The sequence below is a fragment of the Temnothorax longispinosus genome, chromosome 5 (genome assembly GCF_030848805.1).
Source record: "Temnothorax longispinosus isolate EJ_2023e chromosome 5, Tlon_JGU_v1, whole genome shotgun sequence".
NCBI classification, from domain to species: domain Eukaryota; kingdom Metazoa; phylum Arthropoda; class Insecta; order Hymenoptera; family Formicidae; genus Temnothorax; species Temnothorax longispinosus.
Window position 1 is genome coordinate 21971591 of NC_092362.1, and position 13082 is coordinate 21984672.

Consider the following 13082-nt stretch of genomic DNA (forward strand, 5'->3'; position numbering starts at 1 on the left):
GAGCGTTACTCTCTCATGCCTGAACATGAGAAAGCGCCACGATGAGGAGAAATTGCGTGTCATTCGCTCGTTTGCCTGGAATTAACGCAGTACAGTGAATAAATAACTGTGTCAAAGAAGGATTCTTTTGCAAGAGTCTTTGATAAAGAGATGCAATTTCAAAAAAAAGAGACCTATCCTTAGCTTAATTACAAATCGGTATTTTAATTTTAATTAGTATCTTTTAAAATCATTTTTTCTGATTATTCCTCAATGAATATATTGAGCCACAACTATAGTTGAATCACAACTAAATTAATATTTTCACAATGATTAAAATTTTCGCGATTACAAGACTTTTATAATAATGCCTTCCGTTATACCGTTACGATTTTTATATTATTATCTTGTTCGCAAGGTTGCGTGCTAAAGCTCACGTTATGCGCGTCGTTTCTCGCGCGAGTGTTTCCGTGTAAAATACTTTTATAGTAAGCCTTGGTATGTGTGCGCGTTGTATGTATGAGTCGAAGTGAGAAACGTAGCGGATAACGAAGAAAAGGTACGTCGCTTAAAGAGTCCAGTCATCTCCCGAGAGCTGACCTTGATCTTGAGAGAGTGAGTGGTGAGGTGCACCGTGAGGGTCAGAAGTAAAGACGGTAGTTAAGGCGCGTTTCGCCACTTCAAGATTTTCAACGCCCATGAATCAAAGCCTGACTGCAAATTAATAACACTTGTAACATATTTTAGCTTATTTATATTCTGATATTGTCTTTCGTTTTCTCATTTCAAGTAAAAGTTATATTTGATTAAAAACAATGGAAACATATAGTTTTATCATAATAGGAAACTTTTTTATGTTTTAGAATGAAATTACTCGTTCGCTATTCTTACTGAGATTTTTCCTCCTTCATTCATTGCGAATGAATCATAGCTTCCAATTTTATTAATGTGTTTGGTACAGTCACTGCATGGCTATATCTAACTACTCATAATTTTATCCTTCCAGTTTTGTCGAGAATTAGATTTATGATATTTCATTAACATATTTTTCGTATAAAATAGGAAAAACTAATTAAAAAACTCCTTCAAAAAATAATATCAGTACATGATTTACATACACTACTACAATAACAATATGGCATTAATAACACAACGTTATGATTATTAATAAATTATTTCATAATTCAAACATAATATAACATAATAAATAAAATAAATAATGCTAATAATTAAATGATTTAATGATACATCAAACTTAATTGTATTTTATATAATCTTCTAATATATTAATGTCGTATTTTTTTAATTTATCATGTAAGAATTCAGAATGATAAAGAAGATACCGCACTCGCTATTAGGATTGATTTCTTTCTTGTCAATTATTATCGAAATAATCGGTCAAAGTCACAAGCGCGACTTAATTCGGGCGTAGCCGTAGAGAGACAGGGGAGATGTCCGTGGGCCTTTTTGGCGGTGTTGCGGGGGCCCGAATGGCGGGCCGTTGGGCCTGCAGTGTCGGTGCACACCGGTCTTAGCGCAGACGTAGCGTTTTCGCTCTTCTCTCTCTCGCGGTACGCCGCGGTATAATGGCAACGTGTTTTCGTCTAATGTACTTTTTGTGATGTCCTTGATGGAGGAGTCTGCGAATGCAGAACTACAGGGCAGGCCCGGTGGGGCCCGTCGGTGCGCGCGGAGTGCCGCGGGGCACCGGAGAGGGAACCTCGGGAGGGCGAGAGGTAGGGAGGGAGACGCGACAAGAGGGCCCGGCAGCACCTCAACCCACCTCAACTTCGGGCCTAGTCAAGGTCAGTGTGGCAGGACCATCCGTCCCTCTCTTCCTCCTCCTTCTCCGTCACCTCGTCCGGTTTCTTTTCTTCTTGTTCGCGCGTCCAATTCTCTCTGTCTCTCTTTTTCTCGCCCGCTCAGTTTCTCTCCGCCATCCCTGCCCGCGCCGTCCCCCCCCCCCTTCGACGGGGTCCGTACCGCATTATCGCGTCATACCGTGCTAGGACCCACGCCCTCTCCCGTGCCGTCGCGAGTGTACTTTTTTTCTTCTTTTCTTTTCTTGCACGGACCAACTTACGATCCTGCGAAATCCCAATTAGTGGAGATACCCGTGTGATAGAACGACGGCGAATAGCGTGGTGGGTTATCGTCAGACACGTGATAATTCGCACGGCAGATTGAATCGCAGAGAAATGCGATTGACGTATAATAATTGCGAAAGTTTCGAGCGGTCGCGTGAAAATCCACATAATTTGTCGCAATATCGCCCCTCGACATCGAACTCGATGAACTGTCGTGCGCGCAAGGTATTATCGTTTACCTCTGTACACGACATTGTGTATGCGTACGTTTTGCAGCTAGAAAGATTGGATTTTTCTCAAATATTTTTCACCCACTAAAATTGATATAATTATGGATGTATAGAAAATATCACCATCAATCATATAGCATTAATGATATTACGAGTTTTTAACAAACTAAACTTAGCGCATTATTATAGAATATCCTTTTAATGAATTTAAGAAACGTTCTTGAACTAAACGAAAATTATCTAACAAAATTCTAAGAAGATGTTTAGATGAAGCCGAGGTTGGATATCATGTGCAAACTCAATTCCTTTGGAGGGATCTCGCAGTTAACCTGGGCGTTCGATCCGGCATATACCGGGGAATAGCCGCCCCGAGTATATCAGGCGAAATAAAAAGGAGGACCTATTTATCTTGACGCCCGCGATCGTAAAGAAAGGCCTTTCGAGGATACTCACAGAGGATATCTGATTCATCAGCTTCATTCATCAACGTCGGCCGCTTCTGTTTCTTTCATTTCTTTGAAACTGTACACGGCTTCTCTAGCGCATGAGCAACGCGCGGAAGCATCAACGTTGTTAGGCGGGCGGATAGAGCACTTCGCGTCGGCGATGATGAGCCCAGTCGAGAGTTCATTTTCAGTCGATTTCGTTAGCGCGGCCTTTAGCGTGAAGAACCGTCACGATCGAGACCGACGAACAATCAACAATGAGAAATCACAAAGTATTATTCCATATTCTTTTATATAGGTATGTATATATATATATTTAACAACCATGTGTATCAAAAAATGCAGAAAAAAATAATGTCCTTCGTTAAAATTGCCTAGAAAAAGAGGAAAAATAAAGTCTAATTAATAATTTGTACGTAAAATATCGTCAATTTTTATGTAAATTTGTTGCCATCTCTTTTGTACAATAAGTAAAGTTATTAGAGCGATAATTATTGCAGATGCTGCCATCTGAACAAGAGAGATTTTCTCGAGAAAATTGCAACCCTTTAATTGTAATTACCATTGAGCAGGACACTTGCTCATATTGTTCTATTCTCATTCAATTTACAAACACCGAGACTATTGGATCTGGTAATGCCGCATTTGTACCGTGGACGCATCTCGGAATGTCTGACGATAATGATCAACGTTGAAGTGGGGTGAGTGCTGACGAAGAGACGGCTCTACGAAGCAAGGATGCGGCGGGAACGAAAAGATAGATAGACAAACAAAGAGAGGGCAAGGAGAGAGAGAGAAGAAACGAAAGCGGTAATTCGAGGCCCGGAGGTGAGTGAGCAAGGTATGCTAGTACCAAATGAGATTGGTTCGTTCTGACCATGCAGGACAACTTTCGGGTCCTACTCGACCCGCCTAAGTCCTTTTCTCATCCTCGATGAGGCCCACTCTCCACACCACCACCCCCCTTCCCCCTACCATCGCAACACCGACCTCGGCGCGGTGTTGAAGTTCCATTACCGGCGACGCCCGATCCCGGCTTCCCGCCATTTTAAGAAATTCGACGATTTACATTTATTTTACCCGGGTGGAGATTTTTATGCTCGCTGCGCGCTGCGAGAGATCGTTACTGTTACGAGAGGTGATCGTAAAGATCCGTTGACGATTCGCGTGCTTTTAGGCGAGCATAATGCGCGCTGCGACGCGATAAACGCATGAAAATGCTCGAGACAATTCACCGATTGGATTATTGTCGCGAGTTTAGCTGCATGAAGATGAAGGCTCGCTGAATGATTAATTGTCCAATTTATTATTATTTGAAAATTCTTTTCTTTTCTGAGAGATTATAATAAACTTGATAAACTCGCTTAAAGAAATTCGCTTAATCATGGTCTTCCTAGACATGTATTTTCTACTTGGAGGATTGTAGTTGGCTGGCCCACCTTGCAAAGTGTATGACACACAGACATGATCTTCCCCACCCCTGGGCTTCGAATGTTGGTGCCTAACTTGCTGCACCGCTGCCAATGGCATCGGGTTACCAAGTTCTCCTTCCTTTCCTTAAGAAGTCGTGCTTCTAAATGCGCCAAATGCATTCTTTGTTCGGCTGGAACGTAGAAGTCGTGTAAGTGACCAATCACATTTTGCCCCTCTCGAACGCTGAATAAAAATACTGAAATTTCACGCTAGAACTTGATCTTCATGAAGATATTTTATATTTCACGCGCTTTTATTGGAAGCAAAAAATTCAGCAACATAAAATAATTAAAAAATAATAATAATAGAAATAAATGTTCCGAAAAATGCACGTGACTATCCCATATCACAATCAGCTATTTAACCATAAAAACAAATTTATTACGCTACTAGTACTCGAACAATAATAGATTATCATTTTATTAATGTATCGTTTTGAAAATTAAGAAAAGTATCTTGACACATTATATTCATTATTATTCAGAAATTATGGAAGGAGTTCTTGTGCTCTGATCGCAAGATCAGCGATGCGATGCCCGCTCCTTCGGGACATATCTAATTGCCCGCAATTCCTGTCTTCCGGGTACAATGTACGTGAGCCCGCATTAATTGCCCTCGGGCGACGCGCATCTGCGTTCGTTGTTACGACGTGCGTGATACACCACTCCAGAGTTGTCACGGCTGTATGTACCGAGGAGAACGGTGCAACGGTTTCAATTGTCCGCAATATGGCCGCCGGCTTAGCTTCTCGGCTAGGTCTCATAGTCGTTATCCTTGAGAGCGCGCCGTGCATCTCTCCTCCTTCGTTTTGTTTCAGCGTACGCGGACGGAGCGGGCGGAAAGGCGGCGAGCGAGTGAGCGCGGAAGGAGAGACGGGCCAGTAGGAGGAAAAGAGGGACAGAGGTGGTCGAGGAACCACGCCACAATGAGGACCCGAATGTTGCAAAACCGCCTGTGCGTCCGCGACGCGGTACCGGCCGGCATCTACAAGAAATGATAATTGCTGCTCATCCCCATCCCACGTGCCCCGCACAGTTCGTCCTGGTCTATCTATTCCCCCTTTCGTCCTATCAGACCCCCCACCCACCCGTACGATTGGCACATCGCGAGATGCTACCCCTTTTCGCGGGAGCCACCGGTTATTAGAGCAAGGGGAGTTCCGAGATCTTTGAGGAGACTCCCTCTGTTCTATTCAACGAGCGTCGAATTCCCTCGGAAATATAGACCGGTATTCCATTCCGAGACGTTTCCAAGCGTGATTATCGGTCTTGTTTCTCTCATCGTTTTAACCTGGCTTAGTATTCAAACGAGAGTCGCGTGAGGATGGATAAGCATTAAGAGAAGATGGTTAAGGTGAAAAAGAGATGGATACGAGTGATTTATTATCCGAATCGCCATTGGTAACGCGAAAATAATAGACGATAAGTTTTTTTTAACGTAATTCAAAAAACTCAATTCTTACTTCTGTTTTATGTTTTATTTCTTTCTCTGCAGTTAAACGGAATAACGGATTAATTTCATTTCTCTGGAAAAATATATTTGCTGCATTATTATTGATTGGAGTAGAATTTGCTGCAGACACTCCCAAACAACCAAAAGCCCAGATCATTGCAGTCATCGGTTGCAGCGATTCGACTTTGAATTAGTGTTCACTCTAAATTGAGCGGCGTTTTTATATAAGGCCGGGACCTAATTGCGGAACGGCGGTAAATTTTTTGACGGACCGCGCTCCCATGAAAAATCACTCGTCAGATATACAATACTAGCCTCTGTAGGGCCAGTCATCGTGAATCAACGGCTAAGAACCATATGTTCCTGACCGACTGCGCTATGGAGTCATTGAGAAAACGGTTGTAATGAGAGACCACCCAATGAGCACTTCGTGCTGATCGGCAAATCAACGGAAATTCGAGTCAAAAACCCCCTCATTATGCGCTTCATTATTTCGCAGGTGCAATCCACTCGCGCATAATCAATCCTGTCGTATTTTCCTTCCTCCTTTGATATTCAGACACGGCCTGTTTGTGTATACCATCCCTAAAATTACTCCGACGTGTGAACATTATATGTGTGAATACATAATGCTTATAATTAACGAACAAAAATACCTATTAAGTTATTTGCATATTAATAAATAATTGAATATTTATTCTTATTTTTCTCTGACTTTTTTATATATACCAAAAATTTGAATAGGAAGAATACCCTTCTTTCGATCACATTCTTTATCTTCAAACCTACCCCTCGGATCTACCCTTAAGTTTATTAATCAAATCCGCAAAAATATATTATTGTAAAAGCGAATTATAATAAGATATCTCATAAATGCCTTTACATGTAAGTATGAAGCAATATAATTTTTGGCAAGCGCGACAACCTATTGTAGGTCGCAAGATAGAATTGTGGTATTTGGGCCTGAAATTTCTCTACCTGACTTGGACTAAGAAGGGAGGTATTATGGCCGCAGTAAAGCACTAAAACAGCCGAATAGTTCTAGAGGCCTCACGGCCTCTGCGCGGTAAGTGGACATTAGCGCCCGCATTGTGAAACGGACCGCATCGTCCTTAACTGATGGGAGCCTCGAACAAAGGAAGTATAGTTTACGTTGCGCGATCCTGAATATTACATACACGATAAACGAAAATAATTCATTTAATTAAGATAGAGAGAGAATATATTTATGTATTATATATAATTATTATTAATATTTAGACACATTTAGCATTATTAACAATAATAACATTTTTTATATAATTAAATTAAAATTATATATGAGGTCTTGTTTCAGATAATGACACTGACAAGTATAATAAATAAAATTGAAAGTTTGATAAGCAAAAGTCGCGATTATTACAAAACATCTTGTTCGCGATTATTACAAACTATCACGGATTACTATATCCAGCATATCCTGCATACTTCGGCGCCTATGCCTCTCTGCGTATACGTATATAGAAGCTGCGTTTTACGCTTCGTGGATATTTTCGGGTCTTCTTAGCTCCTTGCTCGGCCCACAGTGGGGGGGGATTACCCACCGACAACGCTATTGGTTACCGAGATTGCGTTACCGCGTCTCCTGATGGGTAAAGGCATGAGAGGAATTCATCGTAGGTTCATCGAAGAAACGGTGATCCTCGAGGAACGTTGGGACCTCGCAAGATTGGCTTGCGCTAAAGTGCAACATTCCACTGCAGTAGGTACAATGAAACGTGTCGGTGGCAACTTACTCGAATGAATTTCAATTTATTCGAATGTTATTCGTACTATTCTCGGCACATACAATCAGCTGATGGCGCAAGTCTCAAATAAAAGGAAAGTAATCTCTGTTCGTTTACTCTCAAGCATTCTCCAAAATTAAAGCGCGACTTTCTAATCGGAGCTCCATCTAAAATTTTGATTCACATCTAAAGTAATCAAATGTTTGAAATATTTGCGCATTACTTCAAGAATTTCGAAGACTGACACGTCTTGTAATGGGGTATTTATCTTGAAAACATATAAATTAGAAGAGTCAGTTAAGTAATTGTCATATTTAAATTTGCTGATAAACCAAAATAGATATTTGTACTTTTTACATCAAATATTTGTAAAATATTTGTTTTTCTAAAAGTCAATTAGATGCAAATGGCTTCTATTCTATGATTCCTATTTCAAATGCTTTGCAAAAGGTCAATTCACTTCCGTTTTCTTTCTCTTTCTTTTTTTCTCTCTCTCTCTTTCAGAAGATAATTCTCCTAACTGAATAATTTCCGGGCGTCCTCAGGCTTTCTCACGCCGGTCCTGCGCGAGGGAGGTATGTTGTCGAGCGCGAGACTTGCACGTTCACAGATCAAACAAGTGTAAAGAGGCAGCAGGAGAAAGATTCGCTGCAACATTCACACCGCCGCGCGTCCTGTCGCCCCTCGTCAAACACCATCGGGTTCGACGCGCGCGGATGGGAGATCCTTATCTCGAATCAAAGATGCAAAATCTTGGCTCAAGAGGTGAGGAAGGCCTTTTCTCAGGTAAGACGCGTTATTTTAAAAGAATTTCAAGATTTATGAGAGTGCGATCATTTGGATCCTTAAATTGTCGGATTTTAACTTTACCAAAGATCGTTGATCGACTTCTCGATCAACGATCTTTGGTAATAGTCGTGCATTTGCATAAAAAGAAAAATTACTTTTTTTCAAGAAGATTATGTGCCCGGGCAACAGAAAGAAAAGAGAGAGAGAGAGATGTTAAAAAAGAAAAGGTAATTCTAACAAAAAATTTGAAGTCATTTGCGTCTTGTTAAGAATTAAGTCAAGTCTAGTTACGAGCTAGGTGTCTCAACTTTATCCATTTCTGAAGTAAATGCGCCTTTCAATCTACGAACGTAATCTACGAAATAAAACGACGTCTTCTACAGGATAAAACTATATTTATGCAAAGGTGTTTTACTTGAGTCTCTTCAATCACGCACTGATCTCTTTTAAATAAATTTAAGACTTATTTATTTAAGACTTATAAAACAGACTTTTCAACTTTGACGCTGATTATTTTGAAGAATCGAAAACACAAGAAAGCATCGGAACAAAATAACATAAAGATTAAAAAAACAGGAAGACTAAGTCCAGAAAATGATAAATTTAATCATTCGTATAATGTGCGATGTACGCTAAATGTACCTAGTAAAAAAACTAATATTAATAAAAAATAAAAAATGTTATAAAAAATATGATGAATTACAACTTTGCGTTTTGCTAGAAGCAAAGATAACACTCTGTTTTTTTTTTGTCCAGATATAAGACAGATGGTAAATAAAAATCTACTGCCGTCTATTACAACATATTCAAATACAATCCAATATTTCACGTATCGTTTATCATGTGCCAAATCCGACAGAGGAAGTCATTACAAAGGAGAAGACAAAAAATTTTGATTAATAATTCGACAACAAATAGATTTTGTGCGTATATAGATACACCGAGCAGTCGCACATGCGTTACCTAAGGTTCCACTGAAAAAACAGGTTCCGAAAGAACCTGACCGAAAGTAAGTGACTATTAACGGTGGAATAGCTTTATAAAAATTTATCATCCCTGGGCTTAATAGTCCGTTCGAAGGACGGAGTATCTCGGTCGACGATGCCGATAATAAAATACCAATGAACGGAGTGAAAGAGGTTCCCCCCCCCTTCCACCGCTCCTAGCCCGGGCTCCCTCCGCACTCGCGGGCCCGTGAAGAAGCGGCACACAACGATTTTACACGCTAATCCCTCCTACGTACGCATTGGTACCTGTCAAAAAATGGCGTTGGGGTGTAGGAATATCTCCTGAGACGGAGGAGATGGGCGATCTCTAACAGAAGTTAACCACAACGCAGCAGGGCTGCGAGTGGGCAGTTTCAATGGACAAAGGTGTAGACCCTCTGTCAAACTTTCAAAACAATGTTCTACTAATAGTCTCAGTTGCCGTTCAAAAAATATTCTAGTATTATATAATAAAATTTACGATAGTTATATATCACAAATGAAAGAATGTTACATATATCTCGACTATCAAAATATTTGTGATTTTATAAAACTAACGTTGCACTTCACACAAAAATATTCTTGTATACTTTTTCATTTCACTTTAATTTAAATTTAATTACATTATAATATATATATTTTTCTTTTGGTAAATATCATTATTTGCAATTTATTGACTAGCATAAATTTCCAATTGTTATAAGTATGAATTGAACTATTATCATTTCCAAAAAAACGTCCCTACTATATTCTTTTACATAATTATTCAACCTTCTCAATTATTATCTTTGCTTTACCTAACAAGAGTTTCCTAGAACAATTTTTTAAATAAATAATGCTATAATTATCGGTAAGAGAAAAATATTTCAAAGAATGTATGGCATTCAAGAAGGCACTCGATTCAAGATATGACGGTCTACGCCAGTGAGAAGCAGGTCAGTATTGCTGTAAGGATTTCGATGAGGACAAAGAGATCCTTTCCCTTCCCCATCCTTTTTCTTACTTCAAGAACCTCCCTCTTCTGCCATGCCTTGGCAGGCCCGTCATTGCATTAATGTAAGCGCGGCCGCGTCGCGCCACCAAACAACGCAATGGCGAGCTGCAGCTGTCGGATGCTCGCCCTTCACGTAGCTAATGCTTCTCCAAATACTGCGCACCTCGAGGTACCGCCGAAAAGATAGAATACGCAGGTACAATGTAGAAAATAGAAATTTTAAAGTTAAATTTGAACTAAGTTTCTTCTTTTATCACTAAAGCTATTTAATTTTCTTCAAATAGATAAAATAAATAAAATATTTTATAAGTAAAAGAAATTTATGTAATTGATATTTGATATTTATCTTAAAAATTTGATTTTGTATTGCAGTATTAAATTTATATAAATTTGTACTATATAATTCATAAAAATCATCAAATATATTTAAATTGCCCTAAAAAATTGTATATATATATATCTTATATTACATTTATACTGTAAATTATATAATAAATATTTATATAAAATATAATTTTATACAAATATTTCATTAATCTATTTGTTCATTCTTATCAAATCAGAACAGTAAACTCTTTTGATGCATTTAAACTCAATTTAAATATTATGTACATTATTAATGCAGTCTACATTTTAATTGGTATAAAATATTCAGTACTGCAATAAACTTGCAATATCTGTATTAACGCTTTCTTCCTCGGACGTTTTAGAGGTTCGTTAACGCCATTGTCGCGACTCACGTTTGCGGCGATTCTTTCCTTCCCGGCGAATTAAGGCGATGCCATCGCGGCAGACCGATCGTTTGTGTACTTTTTGTTTAGTGTGCATCGTTCTCGGCCTCGAGATGCATTCCATCGGCAAAGAATTTCGCCATTAAGTGCACTAAAAGCGAATTAAAACAGTCAATTGTTGACTGTGTATGATGATATGCATTTTTTCATTTAATCAAGTGTAAGATCGATACAGTGAATAGTGAAAAAATAATCTATGACTGCAAAAGTCGTGCTACGGTGATTCAGTCTTTTTTTTTCTTATTAGAAAGGTGTGTGGCGATTTACAGAAGTGCGAATAAAACAGAAGCAAATTCGGCTATTGACCAACGCAGTGCTGTGCATTGCAGTTGCACGTGATAGATACGTGAATTTTTGTTATTTTAAAGCTTTCAAATTGTGTCGAGCAGCAATCACGATTAATTTACTTACAACAATTGCCGATCTTGTAGGTACGCACAGATTCACTAACTGCAGATCATTGCGACTCTCATGCAGCGTGACTCTTCCGTTCAATTTTCCCTGAAAGGCCATTAAACTTTTAATACGGAAAAAAAATTAAGTTAGCCGTTGTACTAACATTTTCAGTTTGCTTATAAAAAGTTATATTATTTTTTATAAGTATGTTAAATAATACTTTTCAATTTAGTAATTATTATTTCTTCGAGCACAAATACGAGTTAATAACACGTTAGTTCAGCTACGAGTTTTGTTCCCGCGCTTTATAAATACTCTTTTAGTTATTTCACCGTTATTTCACGGGTACCTATATTTTGCCATTTTTATACTTTATTCAGGCCCACTTATTTCTTACGCGTCGCGGAGCCTGAAGAAACCGGAGGCGGACAGGTTCTTTAGATATGAGTGTATATCGTCCGCCGATCTGTTTAACCTTAGACAAATTTTTGTCGACAGGAAGACAGCTATGTCGAAAATCACAGTTAATTGGAGATTCGACAATTACTTGCCCTAAGCCGACCGAGCACAAAACAACATATACTTTTATCGAAAAAAATCATGAATAAAGATAGCCGCAAAAAATTAATCCGTTATTCTCTTGTACACAACAGTATCTCATCAAAATAAATATCTTGTAGCATAGCGTGATTGTTATCAATCTTAAAAATATAAATGTAATTATCGTCGATAGTGTATCAAAACGTGTAAAATAAAATCTAACAATAAGAAATCAAATAAATTAATTACGTATCGTTCGTTTATAATTTCTAAAAATTAAATAATTTATTTATTGCTATAATAAATTACTATAATATTATATGTATATAAGACATATAATAAACAGGACTCACAATCTTAAACATGGCTTACATGACTGAACAATGCAATTTTCAAGATTAACTTAAAATTTAAATATTTTAAATTTTAATTTGCATTGCAAACTCATTATTGCCTCAAAAAATTATTAATTAATATTTAATTATTGTTAACAAGCATTATTGTAAAAATAAAAATTCCTCTAATTTGTATAAGCAATAATTTTTGAAGATCAAAATTCAAAAAGCCAAACAAGATCTGAGGCAGGTACCATCATCGTAGAAGATAAGAAAAAAAAAGAAACTGAAGATAAAAGCAACAAGATTGAAGGGCAGGGGCAGGTACTTGCAGACTGTCGAATAGTCGGTACTAATGATCTAACCACGTGGGGTGCATCAACGCCGGTCGGATCGTGTAGCTTGGCTAAGTGAAAATGCGCGTAGATCCTTCGAAGATACAAGCCTCGCCGCCGAACCCCTCTTCGCGCAGTCTATAGCTCTCTCTATGGGTAAAACAATAAAAACACTAGCTCGCAGGACATAATCCCGCAGGATCATCTGCCCATCCATGTACGCACCATCTTTCACATATGCACGCACATACCAACACACTGTCCACCCGTCATACAGGATGTCTCAAAATACGCGGATTTAATTAAGTATTATAATACGAAGTAAATAATTAAAATCTTTGCAATTTCGTCACTTCGAATACATATTCAAATATCAGGAAAGCTAGCTGATCGTAAAGTAGTTTCACGAGCCAAATTTTGCTAAACTTATGCCATTATGAATATTTTTACGATCCGCATTTAACCTAAACCGACTTACAACCT

The 13082-nt window shown here is 38.5% G+C and overlaps 1 protein-coding gene and 1 long non-coding RNA gene across 11 annotated transcripts in view; one reads left to right on the forward strand and one right to left on the reverse strand.

Annotated features, from left to right (window-relative positions):
• The window catches only part of Ca-beta (Calcium channel protein beta subunit), a 97536-nt gene that overhangs the window by 41514 nt on the left and 42940 nt on the right, over positions 1-13082 (reverse strand). For 7 of the 10 annotated variants that reach the window (XR_011732030.1, XM_071778363.1, XM_071778362.1 and 4 more), the window contains exon 3: positions 11405-11494. The exons of the other annotated variants lie outside the window; for them this stretch is intronic. Coding sequence is in view for 6 of the 7 variants with exons in the window: in XM_071778363.1 (XP_071634464.1) it covers positions 11405-11494 (90 nt within the window). In the remaining variant the exon portion in view is untranslated. The remainder of the gene's footprint in view (positions 1-11404; positions 11495-13082) is intronic. 10 annotated transcript variants of the gene reach the window in all.
• Positions 1182-6246, forward strand: LOC139813760 (uncharacterized). The gene is made up of 2 exons (XR_011732232.1): positions 1182-3570; positions 5033-6246. It is a non-coding gene; the product is annotated as an uncharacterized lncRNA (long non-coding RNA).